At 36.0% G+C, this 20,432-nt stretch overlaps 1 protein-coding gene across 3 annotated transcripts in view; it reads right to left on the minus strand.

Moving 5' to 3' along the window:
- Positions 1-20,432, minus strand: part of LOC309859842 (phosphatidylinositol 3,4,5-trisphosphate 3-phosphatase and dual-specificity protein phosphatase PTEN) — a 91,478-nt gene that overhangs the window by 34,139 nt on the left and 36,907 nt on the right. For 2 of the 3 annotated variants that reach the window (XM_082721033.1, XM_082721034.1), the window contains exon 3: positions 3,176-3,220. The exons of the other annotated variant lie outside the window; for it this stretch is intronic. In XM_082721033.1, coding sequence (XP_082577159.1) covers positions 3,176-3,220 — 45 coding nt within the window. The remainder of the gene's footprint in view (positions 1-3,175; positions 3,221-20,432) is intronic. 3 annotated transcript variants of the gene reach the window in all.

Here is a 20,432-nt window from a genome sequence, read left to right on the forward strand (position 1 = left end):
AGAGTTTCTAATGAAGGGGTTGACAGAAAGTGAAGGAAGAGTAAGACTAACAGGAAAAGCTTCCAGATAAGTGAGACTTCCCAAAGCATTAGGGAAGTATACAGGTCTCTAACTCTCTTCAACATCACTATCTTAAAAAGAAACCTTAACAGATAAAAATTAACAACAGGTAGAGGTTCATCACCAAATGATGGAGAGTTGTGTGTCAAATAGAATACACAATGAAATAGAGTAACCCTCTTAAAAACAAGTATCCAGTGAACAGTTAAGGTCCTCAAAGGCAAGAAGTGTATTATGCCTCTATCCCCATCATCCTCCCTTCTCCTCTTATCCTCACCAGCCTACAGGTATACAGAGGAACATAGAAACATGAAATACACACACCTGCCCAAAACAAATTCACTAAGCATCATCATACCCAAATTTGATTAAGGATATGAAGCTAATTTTGTCCTTTCTTAAGATAATTTATTGAACGCTTGATAATATAGAGACATAAACAGATTCAGTCAATTATTAAAAAGTCCATATTAAGTACTGTTCTTCATCCGCACATCACAATTGCCATAAAAAGTTTAATATACCATTAAATATCTGTATGTCTAGTGTCAATATTTTAAGACCTTTCAGTGTATATATTTGCAAAGATATACATCACATAGAATTAACATCCCAAAAATAAAAGAAAGAAAAGAGAAACAGCTGCTGCTTGCCAGACTCACTTACCCAGAGCCAGAAATACAAATAGGGGTAGAGAGAGGTGAGAATAAAAAGTGACATCAGAAATCAAAACATGCTACAACCTGGTAGTTCTAGAAACTTCTGAAGTAAAATTTGGGGAGGTTAAAACAAATGACAACAAAACCAGAAAGGAAGATTGGCGTCAACGGTGGGTGGTCTGCTACCATATGTACCCATGTGACCTTGTTCAACTCACTTAACTTCTCTAGGCCTCAGATTCCCCATGTGTAAAATGAGAAGGTTGGACTAAATGATCGCTTTCAGACACTTTCCAGTTCTGAAAGTCTATGACTCCATCAAATGAACTGGGGAAGGGGAGCTGAAATATATATACCAAAAGCTACACTCAATTAACAAAGAGACGGTTCATTAACTCTGGGATCCTGTGTTTAGAAACACAAAAGTAAAAGGGCAGCCAAGTTCCCAGACTAGCTCACATGCCACCTATAGCCATAATAATGTTAAGTGAGCCACAGTACTGACAGTGCAAGCCTAGGTCCTAAATTCTGGAAGCAGGAAGCCACTAAATACAGGAATGAAAAGAATTTCCTTCCTTTTCTTTGGATATAATGTTAAACTCGAATAAAATTTTGAAAAAGGCAGAATCTGTCTTTGGTATCTTTCTACCTTCCTTCTGGGACTCTAAATGCCTAATCTTAAGAGTCTAAACCTGAACTGACTCACTTAATAGACTGCAGCTTGACACTTCTTGTTCTGTGCTTTCTTTTCTTTACGTTTTTTTTTTTTTTTTTAAACTCAGCTTCTGAATCTAGTTATTCAGAAGTATAAAGCTTTGTGGTTTTTATTTTCCTCCACTGAAGCATTCTGGCATCTGCAACAAGGCTTGTTGTTACAGGAGGTTAATCAGGACAAGAGGAAGATCTATGCACAGATCATGTGTAAGATCATGTATAGGGCCCACCTACACACCAAGTCTCTGCAGCACCTTTCTTTCACCTTGTCACCTGTCACCCCACACCCTCCATACCCTACCCCCAAATCTGACCATAATGGATTATCTGCCATACTCTAAACCCCACCATGCCAACCACCTTCTTCCATGCCAACCGCCTTCTTCCATGCCAACCTCTACCCGTAATGCCATACACCCCACCTGGAGGTCTCCAGGAGAGTCTCAGCGGATTCCTTCACCCCAGCTCAAAAATGCCCTTCTTTATGAAAACTTGCCTAGAGGGTACAAGTCCTATTTCCACTGTTCTCCACACAGCTCTGTTGTATACAAGTTACCTCTTCTGCAATACTATGTCTACTTATCACCTTAGACTATAAAAACTACCAAAGACTGAAATGGTATCTTATTCACCTCTGTACCGCCAGCAAGTTTTACAAGGTCTAATATGTGGCAAAATCAGCATAAATGTTTGCTTCTTTGTGAATCTGAGGAAATTAATGAAAACTCACTAGAAGAAACAATAATGGTGTCTACTTTACTCGTAAGTCTTCTGAGGTCTTATTGCTCAATTAAAGATAGATCACTAAATTAAAGATAGAAAAGCAACATCCTATAAGCCAACAAAGCACACAGAATCTCTCATCCTTTCTGGTGACGATTTAAATGCCCACCAAAGGCAGAAAAGAATCTTGCTCTTACATTTGAGAAATAAATTCTACAGAAACTATGACAATCAGGAAATGTAACTACAGATTAAAATTTTTTCTGTTGCATAATTTACATACATCACAGAGGAAAAATAAAAACCAAAGAGAAAAATAACACATTTCATATACCATTTTTTAAAAGGTAGAAAATGGGTCAGTATTTTGGGAAGGAATAATAGTCTTCAAGGGCAAAAATGACAAAATATTTTCTTCCCATTTTTCTTTTGTTCTTTTTTCCTTTTCACATCCCTACTGACAAAGTCAAAAAGAAAAACAAAAGGTTAAAGATAAGATAAACCAGCTGTACCAAGCGGGCAAGCCTTACATCCCTGCCCCAAAAAACAGAAACCACCCAACTCAACAATTTTAGGTAACTTATTTATGTTATATACAGTTGGAGAATACCCTAAAAGCTGTTTCAATTGAATGACCTAAAGACCAGAATAAACAGAACCACACCCACTCTGAAGCACACCTCCATGGAAGAGGTTATTAAAGCTTTAACAGAAAAGCTCTGCTGTGATTTACACTTCAAGTCACCACAAGGCTACTGGCTCAAAGATGGGCTAGATGCCAAGTCATTTAAACCAGATCAAGTAAAGTGAATGTGTGCCAACATTGTTTTGACCTCATCGCTATGCTTTCTGAATGACCTAACAATGCTCTTAATCAAACGTCTTGGACTAATTGTTTTAGGAACACAATTCTGTTAAAATATATCATTAACTCTACCTGATTCTAACAAGGAAATAACTTTCACTTAATAGTTATTTTAGAAGATATTTGCAAGCATACAAATAAAAAACATACTTACAGATTGTATATCTTGTAATGGTTTTTATGCTTTGAATCCAAAAACCTTAAAACAAAACAAACAAACAAAAAGCCACCATTAACAAAAATGAGCTAACATTTGAAATTACATTTATACTATTGATAAAACCTAAAAGATTCCATTTTTCCTAATCTCAAGTACCATTTAAGAAAAATAAACAAACAAATTCCAATAAATATTCCCTTCATGGGTTTAAATTAATAATCATGTCATTCTTAAATAATTATTACATTACACAGATTTATACAATCTGAAGTAAAGCCAGAGCTTTTCACAGAATAAATATTTTCATCTCTCTTCAGCCTAACATTATGAGGTTGAGTATTAAGTAAGTTATTTAAAAGGCAGCATTAGCACTTAGCTTAAGCTCATCTAGCTCATTTAGATGTGAGAAAAATAGACATGTGTAATCAAGTAATCTTAAAAATAACATGAAAATTCAGCCATCATTTTCTTTCAAAGAAACTTTCCATATCTGAAAGATGCAAGTAGTAACTATTAACTCCATACAAAGTTTATTAAGTATTTTCATATATATATATTCTCAGTTGATGCTCACAAACATCTGAGATAGAACTTACATTTTACAAACAAGGAAAATAGGAGTCAAAAAAATTGTAAAACTCGCCCAAAGTCATACAGCTAATAAGCCAAAGAATCAAAACCAAAGACCTCTCCCTCCAAACAATTACAAAACTAAACAAGAGCAAAAAACAAACAAACAAACCTAAACAAGAGCAACAATTACAGCCAATAAAAGCACTTGCCATGTGTTTTTACCACATGTATGTACTTCATGTATATACATTTGTTTACCGTTGGAGGTAGATAATAGGCGAGAGAGTTTAGAAAAGTATAAGCTGAGGAAACAGCAGGATAAACAGAATAAAAATAAAAACAAATGGAAAACAAATGAGAAGATTTAAAGTCGAGGAGTTTCAACTTATGAGTTCTAGAGAAAAGAACAGAAAACACAAGAAGAAATCCAAGATAATAATTCGAGAATAATCCCCCAAAATGAAGGACAGGAGTTTCCTAAGTCAAAGGATACAATGAGTATTCAGCAAAAGTGATGAAAATAGACCCAAATACAGCATATATAGCTCAGTGAAATTTCTGAAAACTGAAAAGATGAACGTAGGATCCTATAAGCTGCCCAAGAGGAAAGAGGTTTCATAAAAAGTATCTGGAATCAGAATTACACCACCCTTTTTAATGGCAACACTAGCAGCTAGAAAACAACTTCCAGGAAAAAACCTTCTGACTATTTCCAGCCTAGAATACCATACCAAAAGAGACATTAAATCAAGTGTGAATATACAGTAAAGGCATTTTTTAAACAAGAGAAATCTCAAATAATTTTGCTGTCCACATTTTCTCTCTCAGGAAGCTACTAGAAAATGTGTTCTACCAAAACAAGGTGGGAAACCAAGAAAGAGGACAATTCTCCAACTCATGGGAAGGGGAAAAGGGAATCCTCAGAATGATGGTGAAGAAACATCTGAAGTAGACAGCTATAAGGCAAACCTAGGGAACAACTGACCCAACTCACGGTAGATCAGAAGGCTCCTAAAGAAGATAAAATTGATTTAATGCCCAATGGGCTTGAACATGTTAAGAGATTTATATAGTTTAGGGATAAACTGAAGTTAAAAACATAGAGACTAAAGAAGTTGAGAGAGACAGAGAGAATTTTACCTCCAGGGAAAATAAAATGCTCAGGAAAAAACAGTTATAGTACTTAACTGTAAACTGCATTTATCTAGTCATAATCACATAAAACCCAAAATTGATATAAACAAAATTACAAATTTAGCTACTACAAAGAGGGCTGAAAATGTGTGTGGTTGGGTAGAGAGGAAAGAGAGTTCATACATTTGGATGTGAAATATCATGCCACACAGTAATTACTCATAACTTTGTCACTAATTGAAATGATATATTTGTATTTGTATGTCATACTAAAACAGTTGCAAATGGCAAAATACTACTTATAATCAACACTTAAGAATTAGGTTATTAGGGGCGCCTGGGTGGCTCAGTGGGTTAAGCCGCTGCCTTCGACTCAGGTCATGATCTCAGGGTCCTGGGATCGAGTCCCGCATCAGGCTCTCTGCTTAGCAGGGAGCCTGTTCCCTCTCTCTCTCTCTGCCTGCCGCCTCTCCGTCTACTTGTCATTTCTGTCAAATAAATAAATAAAATCTTTTAAAAAAAAAGAATTAGGTTATTAGACTATAAATTTTATATAATGTGTTAAATTAGTATTCTAGCACATATTTGGTTTCTTAGTATTTTCTGAACTATTATAATCAAAACAAACCTAACAATGACTTTCTCCTATACCAGCAAAACCCTCTCTAATGGACTTAGTATGATAAGATGGGTTCCTCTTAATTTCTGCAGAGTCAGGCCCTCATTCCATAAACCACTCAGCAGTTTCCAGACTAGGCTCTTTCCTTGCATGACCATGTTTCATTAAGGGTTCTGGGTCCCTACTATTTTTTTTTAATGGTATGCTTTCATGTTTTCATTCCTTGATACCCACTCCTATCAAGATTATCTTTTATTTAAATGTATTGAGGGAACGTGAATTAAGTACCTGAAATTGTGCTTATTTCCCTGGGATAAAATTATTTATGAATTATTATCCCTGCCATCAAAAGTAATACTAGAGTAATTGTATCAGTGAGAATAAGGTTTAGCTGTGAGAAATAGAAGAAGGTGGAGGGAGGAGGGGCTCATAAACAAATATGCTACTAATTACACTGAATACACTACTCTCCCACATAAATTCCAGGATTAGTAGTGTACAACTGGTTGGGTAGATTTGTTTCAAACAGGACTGGACCCAGGACCCTTCCATCATATGCTCAGCCAACACGATGGGCAGTGCAAGGTCTACGATGGTGCACCATCATATTTGTATAAGCAGACTGGAGAAGGGAAAGAAGGATAGGCCCCTCCTTTAAGAACTCATCATTTCTATTTAAGAACAACAGATCATAAGTTATCACATTATCAAATCTAGCCACAAGGGAAGCTAGAATTACCATCGGCATTCTGGGAAAACATGTACACAGCAAACAAGTGGTATTCTATTAATGAAGGGAAAAGTAAAGAGGATCATTGATTTTCTCTATGGTTGTTCTAGTCTCTGGTTGCAATTATCTCTAACCATTTTTCTTCTGCAAAACAAAAACAAGAACAAATGACTAATATTAATGTAACAGGTATATTTGTAATCCTAATTTAAAATCACTCTAAGAAGGGCTAAGAAGGGGTCCATAAGCTCCACCAGACTGCCAAAAAGGTACATGGCATAAAAAAAGACTAAGAACTCTTGCCAAGGGGCAAAGGGAAACAAAGGAAAATTACTACTTTGTGGTTCTGGTGGTGGTTGTTAATAAACCACAGAGAACAATTTCATCCTAATGTTTCAGGCGTACTTTTCCTTAAATATTTAAGGTATGGGTCACTTTTTAGGATTCTTCAGTTTAGCCTACTTCTTCAACTAACCAAGGAAGCAGTGATTCTGCTAAGATGACTTCTACTCAAAAATATGATTATACTACAGAAAAAAGTGGTGCTACACACCCTTCTACTCTTGTCTCTCGTACCCTCTTTATCTTCCCAATTCCTAAACATTTCTCAATTTGTACTTTTGGATTTTCAGTTCAAAGTGAGATAAAATTTACATACAGTGGAAGAGATCATAGGTGTACAACCAACTCAATCAAAATACAGAATATTCCACCATTCCAGAAAATTCCTTATGCCTATTTGCAGTCAAACCCCACTAAGCTCCCAGGCAGCTAATATTACCACAGATTTGTCCTTATTCTTGAACTTCATATAAATATGACCATATAAGATGTGGTCTTTTGTAAATGGCTTCTTTCATTTAATCTAATGTTTTACAGATTTACCCATGTTACATGCATCAATAGTTGATTCCTTTTATTCGGAAAATGATTCCACTGCATGACTACACCATCATCTGTTTAAACATCCTCCTTTGATGGATATTTAGGATGTTTACAGTTTGGGTTTATTATGAATAAGTATATATTCTTGTGCAAGAATTTTGGAGACACATACTTTTATTTCCCTTGAGTAAATAAGTAATAACTAAGAAGTAGAGTTGCTGGGTCATAAGGTAGATAGGGCAGGTGAATGTTTAACTTTATAAGAAACTACTAAACAGTTTTCCAAAAACAGTTATACAATTTTACAATCTTATCTGCATTTTAAGAGTTCCATTTGCTCCACAGTCCCATCAACATTTGGTGCTGTCAGTTTTAATCACAGCTTTCCCAACAGGTACAAAGTGGTACCTTACTGTGGTTTTTCAACTTCCTTTTCCTGATGACTAATGATATTAAGCATATTTCCATTTATTTATTAGCTATTTTTATACTTTCTTCTTTGAAAATGTCTGTTCAACTCATTGGCTCATTCCCCAGCCACCAGCACCACCCCGCCCCGTTGAATTAACTGGCTTTTTATTATTGATTTATAGATGTTTTATATATTCTGGGTAAAAGTCTTTTATCACATATATGTATTGACATAAATATTTACTCCTTATCTAGGACTTGCCTTTTCCTTTCCTTAATAATGTGTTTTGATAATCAACAATTTAAAATTCCGATAAAAGGCACCTGGGTGGCTCAGTTGGCTAAGTGTCTGCCTTCATCTCAGGGCATGATTTCCAGGTCCTGGGAGCAAGTCCCATGTTGAGCTCCCTGCTCCACAAGAAGTCTACTTCTCTCTCTGTACCCCCATTCCACTTTTCTTTCAGTCTCTCTCTCAAACAATAAATACATAGAATCTTAAAAAAGGAAAATAAAATTCTGATAAAAATCCAATATATCAAATATTTCTTTTGTTTACAACTTTGTATCCTTTCTGAGAACTCTTTCCCTACCCCTAGAGTTCACAAAGATATTCTCTATGCTTTCTTCCAGAAGCTTTATACTTCTACAGCTTTTTCTCAGTTTGCATTTTAATATGGTCAGAAATTTAGAAATTTAGATATATGCTAAGGATAACTGGGATAACCCAAACAAAAACAAATTATTTGAAGGACAGTGACTATAAAATTCAGAAAACATAACTCATTGCTATCTGCCGTATCTTTTCCTCCAAGGGTTGTTTGTTTGTTTTGTTTTTGAGAGAAAATGAGTAAGCAAAAATGATCTGCAAAATACAATTTTCTCCAAGAAAGCTAAAATTTAAATGTGAGCAGTGAAAAAGGTATTTTGGGGGACTAACAATTCACTTTTAGTACATTTTGGGTCTGGGACTGTTAAGTTTTGAATCCAAATATATAAACCAATACTGTATAAATAAGGAAACACTCATCTTATAGCCCAAATCCAAGGAACATGATTCACATGTGGCTGTCCTGCACACACTTAAGTGGGGCTGAAATACCAAAACAGTCATAGCAGTTATCACAAGTTTTCAGGGAGAGATGGAGGTTTTCACTATTCACTTTCAACACTTCCGCAACTGTTAAAACATAAGCATATACTACTTTCCAATGGAAAAAAAAAAAAAGTGTCCTACTGTATTTTCCAAAAGAGTATAAATTGACAAAGTTATATATTAATTATTTTACCTCCAGAAAGTCAGTCTGATGAGCTTAGAAATCCAACTGTTTTTGAACAGTATATTTTAGTTTACATAAAATAAATATTTTCATATACTATTTTTGGATTCGAAAAAAAATGGAAACCTGGGGTTTTTTTTAACATGACAACAGTCCTCCTTGAGAAACAGTTTGGGTTTTTTGGGATATTTTAAATTTTTATTTATTTATTTGACAGCACAAGCAGAGGAGGAGGAGAGGGAAAAGGAGGGCTCTCCTCTGAGCAGGAAGTCCAATGCAGGGCTCAATCCCAGAAGTCAAAGGCAGATGCTTAACTGACTGAGCCACCCATGTGCCCCCAGATATGGTTTTAATGAGATTCATGCAATTCCTGTTTATAAAGATTCATGACTGGGTGCCTGGGTGGCTCAGTGGGTTAAAGCCTTTGCCTTCAGCTCGGGTCATGATCCCAGAATTCTGGGACTGAGCCCCACATAGGGCTCTCTGCTCTGCGGGAACCTTGCTTCCTCCTCTCTCTCTCTCTCTGCCTGCCTCTCTGCCTACTTGTGATCTCTGTCAAATAAATAAATAAAATCTTGAAAAAAAAAAAAGACTCATGAGGCTTTTTAAAGTGGTATCTTCATTCATACAAAGCCTGTCTCGAGGACATTTTTAAAAAAATTACTAGCAGGGGCACCTGGGTGGCTCAGTGGGTTAATAAGCCTCTGCCTTCAGCCCAGGTCATGATCTCAGGGTCCTGGGCATCGGGCTCTCTGCTCAGTGGGAAGCCTGCTTCCCCCTCTCTCTGCCTGCCTCTCTGCCTACTTGTGGTCTCTCTCTCTCTCTCTGTCCAATAAAAATAATTAAAATCTTTAAAAAAAATTATTAGCATACACTACCACAAAATTGCAAATCTGATCTCAGTGAAAAACAATGATTAACAAAACACAATTTGTCAAAATGCTGGTCACTGACCTTTAAATCCCTCCTAGAGGCACAGCCATAGAAAGCTCAACCTTTAATTTCATCAAGACACTTCCTGTGTTATTTTAGCTGGTGTCTATAACTTATATTCAAAACCAGCTTTTTATTCTCTTTTAAATTTCAAGTATTATTTATCAAAGACACAAGTGCTAAGAATGTCTGCTTCACAAGCTTATATTTTCTTACATTTCACTCAGGAAGTACTGAGAACTTAATAAATAGCCTTAATGATTCCTTTTAACATGATTTTTTTTTTTTTAATCACTTCAGTTCTTCAGTTCTAGAGAAGTAAACAATTTACTAGGGAAGTCTTTCATAAAAACTATATATCCCACAAAATAATACTGATTGGGCTAGTAAAATGGAAATAAACACTAAAATGGTAAATAAGCATCAAGCTGCTGGTGGCTTGCTTACCAGTGTGCAATATTAAGGCTATTAAAACAACATACAGGTTGGAGACTGGGGAAGAATATCATTAATGATTAGCAATGTCTAACATCAGTCGGGAAGAGAGAATAATATTAAAATTTTCACTGCATTTGCTATTTCTGGAAAAAAATCAATACAAATTTATGGGTAAAATTCAATAAAAAGCAAAATTTGAACATTATAAATTATTTTACAATAGTAAGGTTAGTGTAAAAATTTCAGGCCTTAAATAAGTTTGTTCTTAAAATCGTTTTATATTGGTTTTCAATACAAAGGAGTCATCTAGGGGCGCCTGGGTGGCTCAGTGGGTTAAGCCGCTGCCTTCGGCTCAGGTCATGATCTCAGGGTCCTGGGATCGAGTCCCGCATCGGGCTCTCTGCTCAGCAGGGAGCCTGCTTCCCTCTCTCTCTCTCTGCCTGCCTCTCCGACTACTAGTGATTTCTCTCTGTCAAATAAATAAATAAAATCTTTAAAAAAAAAAAAAAAAGTAATCCTTTAAAAAAAAAAAAAAGGAGTCATCTATTGCAAGTTTTCTTACAGTAGCATGTATATTCTTTCAACCATTATAGAGTATCTGGTACAGGAATTATCCTCTGACTAGAAGCAAATCTAAAACTGGGCAACCATTTTGGGCACTAAACAAAAGGCAGCACAGGCTTACAATCCTTCAGAAAAAAGGAACATGAGGTAACTCCCATGACTACCTCACTTTCAGTGTGAAGGCTCTCTTCTGACACAGGGGGGAAACAGAACAAATGCAACAAAGGTCTCACTGAGGTAAAAGGTAGAGATTGAGTTTGGGGGTGCTAAGACAGCTGAAGTTTGTAGAACAAAAAGGCAGAGAAAAGGGATTGAATAGGAGAACCTCAGAAGTCTGTGTGGAAATTCACCTTTGGTCCTTGGCCAAGAGTTGGGCTGCATATGTGCAGGATCTGAAAGCATAATGGAGATGACACCAGAGATAGCACAGCCAGGAGGAGGAGTTCTGGCCCAGCCAGAATGGAGAGACTTCATTGAAGCATACGAGGTATTCAGCTGAGCCCCCAGAAAGGCCACACCTTAGAATTGAGGACCATGCCCTAAGACAAAGGACAAACCGGAAAGAAGCCTGCCTTAACAAAGAAAACCAAGCCTAACCATACCAGAAGAAACGCCTGCCAAAATGAAACTCAATACCCTTAAAGAAAGTAACAATCCAGATTCCCTACAACATTACCTTTCACAACATACAACATATCAATCACAACATTAAACAATTAAAATTTATTAGACATGCAAAGCAGAAAAATAAGACCCATGACCAAGAGAAAAAAGCAGTCAATAGAAACTAATTCCAAGATGAACCAGGTGTTGGAATTAGCAGATAAGGACTTCAAACAGCTATTATAAATACATACATGAATACAAAGGAAGATAACTACATTAAGTGAAAGAATGAAAACTCTCAACAAAGAAACAGAAACTATAAAAGACAGAAATTCTAGGCCTCAAAAGTTCAGTATCTGGAAAGAAAAATCTACTCTTAAAAGAAGACTGGAGACTGCAGAAGAAAGCTGTGGCAGACTGCATTTTTCAAGAAGGACTGCATCATCCATCTCACATAGCTCTCTTTTCAACCTAACTTTAACACTTCTTCCATCAACTGGTAAAGTCTATTGTTCCTCCCCCTAAAACTTGGGCACACCTTTGTAACAACCTGAATCAAGAGAATATAGCAGAAGTGGTATTATGTGATTCCTAAGACTAGATAATAAAAATGTCAAGCACTTCCACCTTGGACTCTGGATTTTCACTCTTGGCACGAAGTTAACACAATATGATGAAGCATGAACTAAGCCACGTGGAGAGACCACTTGGAAAGGCCAAGTAGAGGGGTGCTGGCCAATAGCCAGGCTGAAGATCCAGATAACAGCCAGTATTTACCAGACATGTGAGTGAAAACACCTGATTTGGCCATAATTTGCCAACTCATTTCTAGTTAGGGAGTCCCAGACTCCAGATATTTTGGAGCTAAAACAAGCCATTCCACCATGCCTATTCTGAATTCCTAACTCACTGAATTTGCACTTGCAGATAAAGTAAGTAAATGCTTTAGATAATAAATATGTGTAGAGGCAGCTTGATATGCATAAATATTAGCTGGAACACAAAAATATGAATCTGACAACAAATTAGTAGTAATTATCTAATCTGAAGAACAGAAATAAGAAATTGAAAAAATGAACAGCTCGTCAGTGACCTGTGTAACAATACAAAGTAGTTTATCACCTGTATTACTGGAGTCCCAGAAGGACAGGTGAAAGACAATGGGACTTGAGTAGCTCAATGGGTTAAGCATCCAACTCTTGGTTTCAGCTAGGTCATGATCTCAGGGTCCCGAGATAAAGCCCCACTTCGGGCTCTGCACTCAATGCAGTCTGTCTGAAGATTCTCTCTCCTTCTCCCTTTGCCTCTCCCCCCATGCTCTCTCTCAAATAAATAAATAAATCTTAAAAAAAAAAGATTAAAAAAACTAGAGAAAATTTGTTGCCATCAGACCTGCCCCTCAGGCTGAAGGGAATAATGGGAATAAAGGTAAAAGAACATTTTTTCCTTCCCTTTCTCTGAAACACAAGTGTATAAAGCAAATAAAGTAGCACTGTATTCTGGGATGTAATACATAGGTAGACATAAATTCTTCTTTTATAAGGTTCTTACATTTAATGCTCACAATATCAACTCTAAGAGGACTAAAATAAACTAAAAAGTGTGTTTTCTAATCCTTATTGCACAACCTCTAAAAAAAAAATATATATATATAGCTATATATATATATATAGATAGATAGCTAGAAAGTCAACAGAATTAAAATGGAATACCTAAAATTATTCCATTAATCCCAAAGAGTACAGGAAAAGAGGAATGAAAGAGAATAAGAATGAATGAATGAACAAAGGAGTATTGAACAACTAAAAACAAACAGAAAAATGGTAAACAAAACATTTCAATAATTATACTAAATGTAAATGGACTAAATACACCAATTAAGAAAGTCAGTGATTATAAAGCAACTTTAAATTTGATCTTACAGTATTTTTTTATGAAATATAGTCTATGTAGGTTTACATATACTTGCTATATAAACTGGAGCACTCTACAGGCAAAATAAAACACAATGTTCAATTGTGAGGAATGCAAGATTACATTAAACAAATGCAAAACTCAATCTAGCTGCTCTACACACTTATACCAAATTAATAAACTTGTTCCAATAAAGGTAGGGGGGAGGAATCTGGGTTGCAAGATAAACTTTCTTTATAGGCCTCAGAAATTCTGTTACTACTCTGGTGAAGTTACTATGACAGTCCAGGGTCTGATCCTCTACCTTCTGTGTAAGATGTAATCCTATCAGTATAGTGAATGGTACTTTCCTTCAGAAACAAATTCAAACTCATGTCATATGACTGATACATAAATATCATAAAGACCATAACAGCAATATATTAATTTCCTTGAAAAGTCCAACCGACACAGGAATTACCCACATCTTTATGACAATTCAATATATTTCCATAAGGAGACCCACCAAAAATTGAAAGTATAGTGCTGCTGAATAAATGTGGAATCAAAGAAAAGAAGCTAGTTAAAGCAACTTCTAACAAAGACATTTTGAGGTCTCCATCTTTACAACAGGAATTGTCTTGCCAAAAATATCTGAGGTTCATTGGCTAAAGCCTGGCCATGCTTTTTCCATGTTTCAACAGCTAACTGATCAATCCACTCACTGGAAGGGCTTTATGTAGACTAAATCTATTCTAGACAATTAAATTCAAGCTTTATTGGAAAGCCTGAGTCATTCTCTTTCTTGAAAGTGAACTGGTATATCTGCTTGTCAATATACACTGCTACTAAAATTTATATTATTAGAGCATTTGATCACTTTTAAATGCTTGGAGAATTGATAAAAATTCATCTTACAAATATTTATTGAGTACCTCCTCTGTGACAACTACTACTGTATTTACAGGGTAGCACTGACAACCACAATCATAATAACAAATGCTCCTAGAAGTCTGGGAGAAACCCAGAAGCAAATCCTTTTTAAAGATATCGCATTCAGAAAAGACTACTACTCCAAAAATAGGTAAAAAAGAAAAATTCATATCTGAAAAGAAAAAAAATAACTACTTATTTGCTACATTTTTCTGTAGCTAACTCATTATTTGGCACCCTATTTGGTTCTGCTGCATTCATGTTAAATTAAAATTTGCTCATACGGTGCCTGGGTGGCACCGCAGGTTAAGCTAAGCCTCTGCCTTCAGGCCAGGTCATGATCTCAGGGTCCTGGGATCGAGCCCTGCATCGGGCTCTCTGCTCAGCGGGGATCCTGCTTCCCCCTCTCTCTGACTGCTGCTCTGCCTACTTGTGTTATCTCTCTCTCTCTCTCTCTCTCTCAAATAAATAAATAAATAAATAAAATCTTTTTTAAAAATTAAAATTTGCTCTTAGAACTCTAATATACCTGCAGCTGCCATTGCTACTACTAAAACATGAAATTGGGTTGTTGTTTTTCTTTTTAATATGTAAGTCATCTCTGCCTTAATCCCATTAACACAGGCAAGCTCCAAACACTCTTTTCTCCTACTCATTTTTAGGTTGTCAAACTTAAGATCAGTTATACATCCAATACAAGTAAAGTATCCTGTTAAAAATGCAATCTTAACACTTGCCTGCACAGTACTGCCTTCTCCTCTTCAAGTTAAACACAAAAGCAAAACTACGAGTTTTATATTAAAGTCTGATCAAAGACAAGGATCCCCAGTAGGAAAGAAAATCTATTCTCTCAAAAGAGGGATAGAACTAGAGGAAAAAGAAACAGCAGAGGAAGTGAGCTATCAGTGAAAAAATTCAGAAAGCTATTACTATGAACTAAAAGCTGCCAAGCACTTCTCCAAAGAAGTTGTAACATTTTGCACTTTTACCAACATGGATTAGAGTTCCAATTGCTATATATCCTTGCCAACGCATTATTTCCCCTTGAAGTTTTAGCTATCCCAGTAAAATTTGAAACAGGGCCTCGTTATCTTTTGATTTTCATTTCTCCAATGATTTATTTTGAATATATTTTAATATATTTACTTATCATTTAAGTATTTTCGTTTGTAAAGTTTCTGTTCAAAATTTTTTTTTGTCTTTTCTTTATGGGGTTGTCCTCTTATGAATTTTTTAAAATCATCTTTATATTGCATTGAGTTCAAGTCCTTTGGATATATGCATTGTGAGTACTTCTTCCAAATTTGCTGTTTTTGTTTTTGTTTTTTAATTTTACTAATGGTGTCTTTCAAACAACAGAAGTTTTTAATGCTGATCAAGTCCAGCTTGTGAATTTTTTCTTACCCGGTTAAATTCTTTTTTTTTTTTTTTTTAAATTTATTTATTTGAGAGAGAGACAGTGAGAAAGAGCATGAGTGAGGAGAAAGTCAGAGGGAGAAGCAGACTCCCCATGGAGCTGGGCGCCTGATGCGGGACTCGATCCCGGGATTCCGGGATCATGACCTGAGCCGAAGGCAGTCGTCCAACCAACTGAGCCACCCAGGCGTCCCTTACCCGGTTAAATTCTTAGGTACTAAGAAATCTCTGACTCGGGACGCCTGGGTGGCTCAGTTGGTTAAGCAGCTGCCTTCGGCTCAGGTCATGATCCCAGCATCCTGGGATCGAGTCCCACATCACGCTCCGTGCTCGGCGGGGAGTCTGCTTCCCCCTCTGCCCCTGCCTGCCATTCTGTCTGCCTGTGTTCGTTCTCTCCCCTCTCTCTCTCTGATAAATAAATAAAATCTTAAAGGAAAAAAAAAAAAGAAATCTCTGACTAAACCAAAGGTCACAAAGATTTTCTTCTCTGTTTTTATCTATTCGTTTTATAGTTTTACATATTACTTTTATACTTCTATCTACAATATCCATTTGTATGTAATATGAGATTTTTTTGTATTATCAGAAGTAATTGTCTTCATACTGATATTCAGTTGTTCCAACACCATTTGTTAATATGAGTATCCTGTCCCCAGTGAATTCTCTATCATCTTTTCTAACAACCTATGTCTGAGTTTTCCTGTAATCTCTCTTCTGTTCCATTAACCTAAATATATATACTTTTTTTCTTTCGGTAATTATATCATATGACCCAGCAATTCTTTTCATGGACATTTAACCAAAAGACATAAAAATATATGTCCACAAAAGTCTTGGCCATGAATGCTCACAGCAGCTTTGTTCATAATAGACCTAAATTTACAATAACCCAAATGCCCATCACAGGTGAGTGAATAAATAAATTATATCGTAACCATACGGTGGAATACTATTCAGCAATAAAAAGAAAAAAGTCATTACTGATATAAGCAACAACCAAGGTAATTATGCAAAGACTAAGAAACCCAACCAAAAAAAGTACATACTCTATAACTGCATTTATATAAAATATTAACACAGTCAAAACTTAACTACAGTGAAGAATTAGAAACTGCCCAGAATCAAGGCTGGGGGACTGACTATAGGGAGACATGAAGAAAACTTTTATGGCACTAAAAATGTTCTAAATCGTGACTGTGGCGATGTTTACATGGATGTATATACATGTCAAAACTCCCTGAGCTGTACACTTAAAGTGAATATACTTTACTGCAAATAAATTACACCTCAATAAAGTTGATTATGAAAGTAATCTGATTACAACTACCAACATGTAAAATGCAACCCACGTCAAAATATCTCAAATGTATTTTGCTTAATACCAGAGACAGAAATACAACAAGTATATCACCTTCAGGAATGAGAACTTTTTAGAATGAAAAGCAAAATGACATTCAGAAAAGCACTGTCCAGGGTGCCTGGGTGGCTCAGTCATTAAGCATCTGCCTTGGGCTCAGGTCATGATCCCAGGGTCCTGGAACTGAGAGCCCTGCATCAGACTCCCTGCTCAGCAGGAAGCCTCCTTCTCTCTCTCCCACTCCCCCTGCTTGTGTTCCCTCTCTTGCTGTGTCTTTCAATAAATAAATAATTCTTTAAAAAAAAAAAAAAAAAAAGCACTGCCCTATAGAACTTTCCTCAGTGATGAAAATGTTCTATATCTATGCTGTCCAGCACAGAAGCCACTAACCGCATGTAGCTATTGAAAACTAATGCAAATGAACATTAATGAGTAAATTTACCTTAACTAATTTAAACATAAATAGCTACATGTGGCTAATAGCTAACATATTGGACAGCACAGGTCTAAAACACAGAGATCTTTGAAAAAACACAACAGACCACAATACATATGCTTAGGAAGGTAGTGGAAATGGGTACATTCTTGGAATAGAGCATAAAATTAAAAGAGGAAAGTTACAGTAATTACTGGGACTTTACAACTGTCAAAATACCTATTGACAAAGTATTATTTTCTTTTTAATGTTTTATTTATTTATTTGACAGACAGAGATCACAAATAGGCAGAGAGGCAGACAGAGAGAGAGAGAGGAGGAAGCAGGCTCCCCGCTGACCAGAGAGCCCAATGCGGGGCTCGATCACAAAACCCTGAGATCATGATCTGAGCTGAAGGCAGAGGCCTAACCCACTGAGCCACCCAGGCGCCCATGAAAAAGTATTTTCAACCATACGCAGTTTTCTAACAAATTACTGGTATGTTTGATTAATTTTATTAGTAGATTAATACAATAAAGAAGAAAACTAAAATTCTGGATGAATTTCTAACCTAGAATGAGGAACAAGTTTCAGTGGAAATGCCAGGAAACAGGGAGAAAGTGTTCATATAATTTTAGAGTTCACGTCAGACAAGGAAGGAAATACTGGCATAGTTAGATATGATACAGATCAGTAAAATGGATTTCAAAAGCTTCATTTAAATAACAGGCTATGAATTCATAACTCAAAATCCAAAAGGAAAGATTACAGAGAGACTAATTTAAAAACTAAAATTCTGTATAAACAATCACAAGCGATACTAGTTTAAAAAAGGCAAATGAACAGAAATTATCTTAGAAAACCAATCAATACAGTTGCAGAGAATTCACTCACAATGTTCAGATTTAAAAGGTTACAACCGGGGGGGAAAAGGGGAAATAATCCTAGTGGAAAAAAGGGAAATAATCCTAGATGAATACAAAAGAGCATACATAAAGGAACATAAGAAGAGTAAAGACAAAAGAAAAGGCTTGAAATGAGGAAAATGTCTGGATCCAAAAAGAACATTAAATAAGGTAGAACTGCACAGGTTAGAGAGTCGTATGACACTAGAGCCAGAGGATAAGCAGAACTCAGAAAGAAGAAAGAAAGAAAGAAAGAAAGAAAGAAAGAAAGAAAGAAGAAAGAAAAGAAAAGAAAAGAAAAGAAAGGAAAAGAAAAGAAAAGAAAGAGAAAAGGCAAGGCTAGGCTTAGGAGCCACTAAATTCCCTTTCACTTCTATTGTCTCTGTCCAAGAGAAGGTTTGCTCTGATTCAGTAACTCAAGAGTGGTGGATGCATGACATTTTTCTGGATTAAAATTGTTTCAATTTGCTATTTAAGCAAGGTTATTTCTTAAGGAATATTCTTGAACAAACAACTGTTAACAAAATCTTTGACATTCCATGATTAGACATATTAGTAAAGCATACAGTTAGCAATCAATAATTTGAAACAGAGATAATCCATCAAGCTCTCTGTAACAGCTTCACCTGAATCTCGCAGTCATAAAATTCAAAAGACCAGCAAGGCAGGGCATTATAAAATTGTCTTAAGAAAGAATACCACTAACTTCCTTAATTTTTGAAGCATTCATAAAAATCATTAAGAAAAAAAAATTTTAAATATGCTGAAGATAGCGTCAGTCAGTATACATGTACAAACCAAAAGGAAAAAAAATATGACCAATAAAGATCACAAAGTCGCTTAATCTCACAATTATAAAGAAATGCAATAAAACTCAAGTTACCCAACAAATTACAAAAAGTTTAAGTTTGATAATATTGTTTGCCAAGACTGAAGGGGGAAAGATGCTGTCATACATGTTGGTGAGAATAAATTCCACCGTGGAGAAGAGAAAAACTCCACTGCTCCACTGCTAAGGATCTACCTTCAGTAAATACCTGTTAAAGGACACCAAGGTATGTGTGTGAAAATGTTTATTAGAGTGCTGTTTTCAATAGTGACAAACAAGAAATAACCTAATATGGATTGGAGGGGACTGTTTATTATGGAATGACCATAAAATGGAATAAAAGCCAATAACAAAATCAGTTCCATCTCCATGTCAGTATGGAAAATTCCTAAGTATGGTAAATGGGAGGGGGGGGGAGCAAGATGCAGAAGAGTAGGCACTATGTTCCCAACTATTTTTCTTAAAAAGTGGATGTAAGAAGAAAACAGTTTCTTAAAGAATACCTGAAAGTTTTAATTGTAGGTATCTTTGGGAAGAGAGTCTGAGGATAGGACGTGTGAAGTAAGAGAAATTTATGGGAGGTATTAGTACTCTTTAGGCTGTTCAGCATCCACAACCATTCTAATTTGGAGAGAATTTCAAGAGGGGAGAAGCAAATATTCCCTTCCTTATCTTCCTCATCATGGGTGCAAGTCTAACACCAATTAGGTCCTCCTACTCTGGACACTAAATCCTAGGTGGTGATAGCAAGGGGCAAAGGAGTCAGATCACTGAAAGAAAGCTCCAGAAGTGCTGAAAGCTTATAAGCACAGTCACCAACATGCAGTCAAGGCAGCAGTACCTGGGATAGCAAGTTTTCAAGCAGCCATGTCCTAAGCAGAGACTGCCTTATTGTAACTTCTTGACCATGCCTTGCTTTGAGGGAAGCAAGGCATGGTCTTTTGCTGATGCAAAATTTCTAAGCCTGATTCTCTACCTATGAGCTATCTAATATTTTTCAAATAATTCTTTTCTGCTTAATTAGAGCTACTTTCTGTCATGTGCAACCCAGAACTCTGACTCTGTTCTTTTATTTATTATCCTATAGCTGTTCTGGTTTTTTTGGCTTTTGTTTATTTTTTTGTTTTTTGGGGTTTTTTTTGACTAAGGGTTGGTAAAATACTTTTTGTACTCCCTTTAATAATGTGAACTATACAATTTCTTATCTAGCACTTTGCGCAACAGTGAGACTGGCAGGAGAATAAACAATCTATTTAAGAGAAAATATCACAGCATTTTTAAAAAGGGGGGAGGGTAAGTTCTCTCAAAGAACTTGAATATTACTTAGGAAAA

The sequence above is a fragment of the Mustela nivalis genome (assembly GCF_964662115.1).
Source record: "Mustela nivalis genome assembly, chromosome: 2".
NCBI lineage: Eukaryota > Metazoa > Chordata > Mammalia > Carnivora > Mustelidae > Mustela > Mustela nivalis.